The 4,186-nt window shown below is 46.3% G+C and overlaps 1 protein-coding gene across 1 annotated transcript; it reads right to left on the bottom strand.

The window, feature by feature from the left end:
* Positions 1-160: 160 nt before the first annotated feature.
* On the bottom strand, positions 161-1,099 carry LOC118754212 (acanthoscurrin-2-like). Its single transcript, XM_036489081.1, has 3 exons — positions 1,012-1,099; positions 628-685; positions 161-539 (listed from the first exon to the last, which is right to left on the bottom strand). The coding sequence occupies exons 1-3, from the start codon at positions 1,097-1,099 to the stop codon at positions 161-163; spliced, it is 525 nt and encodes a 174-aa protein (XP_036344974.1).
* Between the last annotated feature and the right edge of the window lie 3,087 nt (positions 1,100-4,186).

Here is a 4,186-nt window from a genome sequence, read left to right as displayed (position 1 = left end):
CAACCCACGCGAGGATATAACCAAGGCCTTACAACAAGCTGGTGTGGTGTTCCCACCCTCAGCCACGACGCAACAGCTACGTAAACTTCTGCTAAACGTGGTGGGTGATAATAGGAACACCACTACCTTTGCCGATACCGCTGATGCCGCATTTACTGCCTCAACCAACACTGCCGGCACCATTGCCGACATTGCCGTCACCGCTGCCACCGCCGCTTATACCGCCGCCACCACCGTTCATACCGCCGCCACCACCGCTTATACCGCCGCCACCACCGTTCATACCGCCGCCACCACCGTTCATACCGCCGCCACCACCGCTTATACCGCCGCCACCACCGCTTATACCGCCGCCACCAACGCTGCCGTCACTACCGCTGTCAATACCGCTTCCATCACTACCGCCGCCGCCGACACCGCTGCCATCACTACCGCCGCCGCCGCCTCCGCTGATTCTGCCGCCACCACCACCGCTGATACTGCCTATTCCTCTGCCGATACCGCCGTCTCTATCGCCAATAACACTGCCGCTCTGGTATCTGAGAATGCCACTGAAATAGCCAGGTCAGTACTCACTGAACTAGACGCCGAAGTGACGGCCCTTAAAAAGCGCTTGGAAATACTTACGCTACGCAGACAGATAGAAGAACTGGAGCGCCCTCCCAATAGTAGACGACAAGGTCGCCTGGAATTCGGCGATATTGAGCACGCTCTGCCTAAATTTAATGGCGACGACGTAGCTTATCACGTTCGCCATTTTCTGCGAGATTTTGAGGAAATAATGGAGTCCTCAGGGGCTGACGACAATTTTCGCTTGCTTGCCCTGCGCCGGTCCCTAACAAGCACAGCGAAGGTATTTTTATCGACCACGGCCGCCCTAAATTACCAGGCGCTAAAAGCAGCGCTATCAAGCGAATTCGACGTGGGAATCACAAGGCAAGAAGTGTACAAAATGCTGTCGCAGCGACGCTGGAAGAGGAAAGAGGAGACGCTCCACTGCTACACGCTAACCATGCAGGCCATTGCGAAGCGCGCCAATATCGCCGATACGGAGCTGATAGACTTCATAATAGACGGCATCGGGAACACTACCCCGCATGCCCACATCCTGATGACGGCACGAAGCGTAGAGGAATTAAAAACCCTTATAAACCGGTACCAACACAAATATTTCGTGACCGGGGCGGTGCAGCCATCTAACCAGCGGCAGACAACGGCGCCGAAACAAACGGACGATTCGAAGCTGAAGTGTTTCAACTGCTCCCGGAACGGGCATATAAAACCAAACTGCCCATTCCCACCAAGACCGGATGGTTCCTGCTTCAGGTGCTGGAAGATGGGCCACGACCATCGCTCATGTCCAAATCCAGCAAAGCTTCTGAAGAGACGCGAAGTAGCCACTGTCGCCGAGGATGAAGACGACCAACCAGGTGCAATTGGCGCTTTTAACTCTGTGAGTATAGCTTTTAAGAGACTTACGGTTCCAATTACTTATAAGGTAACCTCTCTTTTCGATACTGGCAGTCCGATTAGTTTTGTAAAGGCATCACTGGTCCCAAAACAACTAGGGAAAAAACATATGGTTGATAGAGGCCCCAGTTATAAAGGCATCGGTGGAAGCAAAATTAAAATACTTTATAAAATGAAATGTACAATGGAATTCTTGAACAAAAAAAACGAAATTGAATTAAATGTTATTGAAGACAAAAGCATAAATTTGCCAGTTATTTTGGGACGTGATTTCCTCAATAAGTTTAACATTTGTCTGACTAGCGCAACAGATAGTTCCACTAAGGAAAAATTGCTCGAAATAAGAAATGTTAACGACCATAGTTTGTATAAGTCTGAGAAGTTTGTAACTGATCCCAACGCACACTCAGCCGTCATGAAATTAGACGAATTAAAATACGCTAAAGATCAAGACGTAACGGTACGCGACGTTACCAATGATTGCCATAATAAGCCTGACGACGTACCTGCCGTCGTTGACGTACCTGCCGCCGCTGACGTACCTGAGATATTTTGCATTGACGTTCCCCACGGTGGAAACGACATAGACATAGGCACTAGACTGACTGGTAATCAAAGGAATGACTTGGAACGACTTATCGTTAACACATATCTTAAACCGGAAGTGACACCAGAACCATTTAAATACGAAATGAAGATACACTTGACGACTGGCGTACCTTTCCATTGCGCGCCCCGACGACTTTCGTACGCTGAGAGAAACCAAGTACAAACTATCATTGATGAGCTCTGCAGAGATGGAATAATAAGGCCTAGCGATTCACCTTATGCGTCAGCCATAGTGCTGGTTAAGAAGAAGAACGGAAAGGTCCGAATGTGTGTAGATTACCGAGCATTAAACAAATTGACTGTTAGGGATAATTACCCTCTGCCGCTAATCGATGACTGCATAGAATATCTGGAAAATAAACGTTTCTTTTCCGTATTAGATTTAAAAAGTGGTTTTCACCAGGTTCAGATGGCACCTGAATCAATTCCCCTTACCTCCTTTGTGACCCCTAACGGTCAATATGAATATTTGAAGATGCCGTTCGGGCTGAAGAACGCTCCCGCTGTATTTCAGCGTTTCATCAACAACATCTTCCGGGACATGATCGATAGCAGAAAGGTCATCATTTACATGGATGATATCATTATTGCGACCGAAAATTTTGATGAACACAAAGACCTGCTAAAATTAGTATTGGAGCGACTTACCTTTAGGGCTTTGGAACTTAACTTAGATAAATGCAGGTTTGGGTATGATGAAATCAACTATTTAGGATATGTGGTATCACACTCAGGTATATTACCCAATGATTCCCACATTAAGAGCATTCAAAATTTCCCGATTCCAACGAATGCAAAACAACTACAATCCTGCCTTGGCATGTTCTAATATTTCCGCAGATTTGTACCGTCCTTTTCGCAAATCGCAAAACCATTACAAAACTTGCTTAAAAGAAACGCACCATTTGACTTTGACGAGAAGTGCCTTGATGCATTCACTGAACTTAAGTCCCGCCTAGTTAAAAGCCCAGTGCTGGCTATATTCAATCCACTTCAGGAGACTGAACTCCACTGTGACGCTAGTAGTGTAGGTTTCGGTGCAGTATTGCTGCAACGCCAAGATGATAATAAGTTCCACCCGGTCTCATACTTCTCTAAAACCGCCTCAAGTGCCGAGTCGAAATATCATAGTTTTGAACTGGAGGCATTGTCCATCATATATGCACTTAGGAGGTTTAGGACATATTTAGAAGGCATACGCTTCACCATAATAACCGACTGTAACTCATTGACGATGACACTCGAAAGAAAACAGCTGAACCCCCGGATAGCTAGGTGGGCTCTTGAGCTCGAAAATTATAATTATAAAATAAAACATAGAAAAGGGGCTTCAATGGGTCATGTTGATGCCCTCAGTAGGAGGCAGATAGCGCTAATCGTAAACACGGATGACGTGGAATTCCAAGTACAGGTTGCCCAAGAGCGGGATAAAAATATTGACTCCTTACGATGCCGATTAGAAAATGAAGACGATAACGACTATAGCTTGGTAGACGGATTGATATACAAGAAGAAGAATGACGGTAAGATAGCTCTGTATGTGCCCAACGAAATGGAGCACAACGTGATACAAGTAATTCACGAGAAGCTGGGTCACCTTTCAGTGGAGAAGACCCTTAGTAAGCTAAAGCTATATTACTGGTTTCCAAACATGCGACCAAAAGTAGAAAAGTACGTTAGGAATTGCCTGAAGTGCATAATGTACGCCACTCCGCCTCATGCAAAAGAAAGGACCCTTCACGTTATCCCTAAAACCCCTTTGCCGTTTGACACTATCCACGTAGATCACTTTGGACCACTGCCGTCAATTAGGTCAAAGCGTAAGCATATCTTAGTTGTTGTTGACGCATTCACTAAATATGTCAAGCTCTTTCCAACCAACTCAACTAGTACTCGAGAAGTCACGGCGGCCCTCGACAAGTATTTTAACTATTATAGCAGGCCGAGACGAATCATCAGTGATAGGGGTACTTGTTTCACTTCTCTCAAGTTTAGTTCATTCTTATTGTGACGAAATATAGGGCATGTGAAGGTTGCTGTGGCCTCTCCACAGGCCAATGGACAGGTGGAGAGAGTGAATAGGGTACTAAAATCCATGTTGGGGAAG

The sequence above is a fragment of the Rhagoletis pomonella genome, unplaced genomic scaffold, assembly GCF_013731165.1.
Source record: "Rhagoletis pomonella isolate Grant_MI unplaced genomic scaffold, Rhpom_1.0 Rhpom_scaffold_00002, whole genome shotgun sequence".
NCBI classification, from domain to species: domain Eukaryota; kingdom Metazoa; phylum Arthropoda; class Insecta; order Diptera; family Tephritidae; genus Rhagoletis; species Rhagoletis pomonella.
Note: the sequence above shows the minus strand (reverse complement) of the source record. Positions and strands in the feature narration are given on the sequence as shown.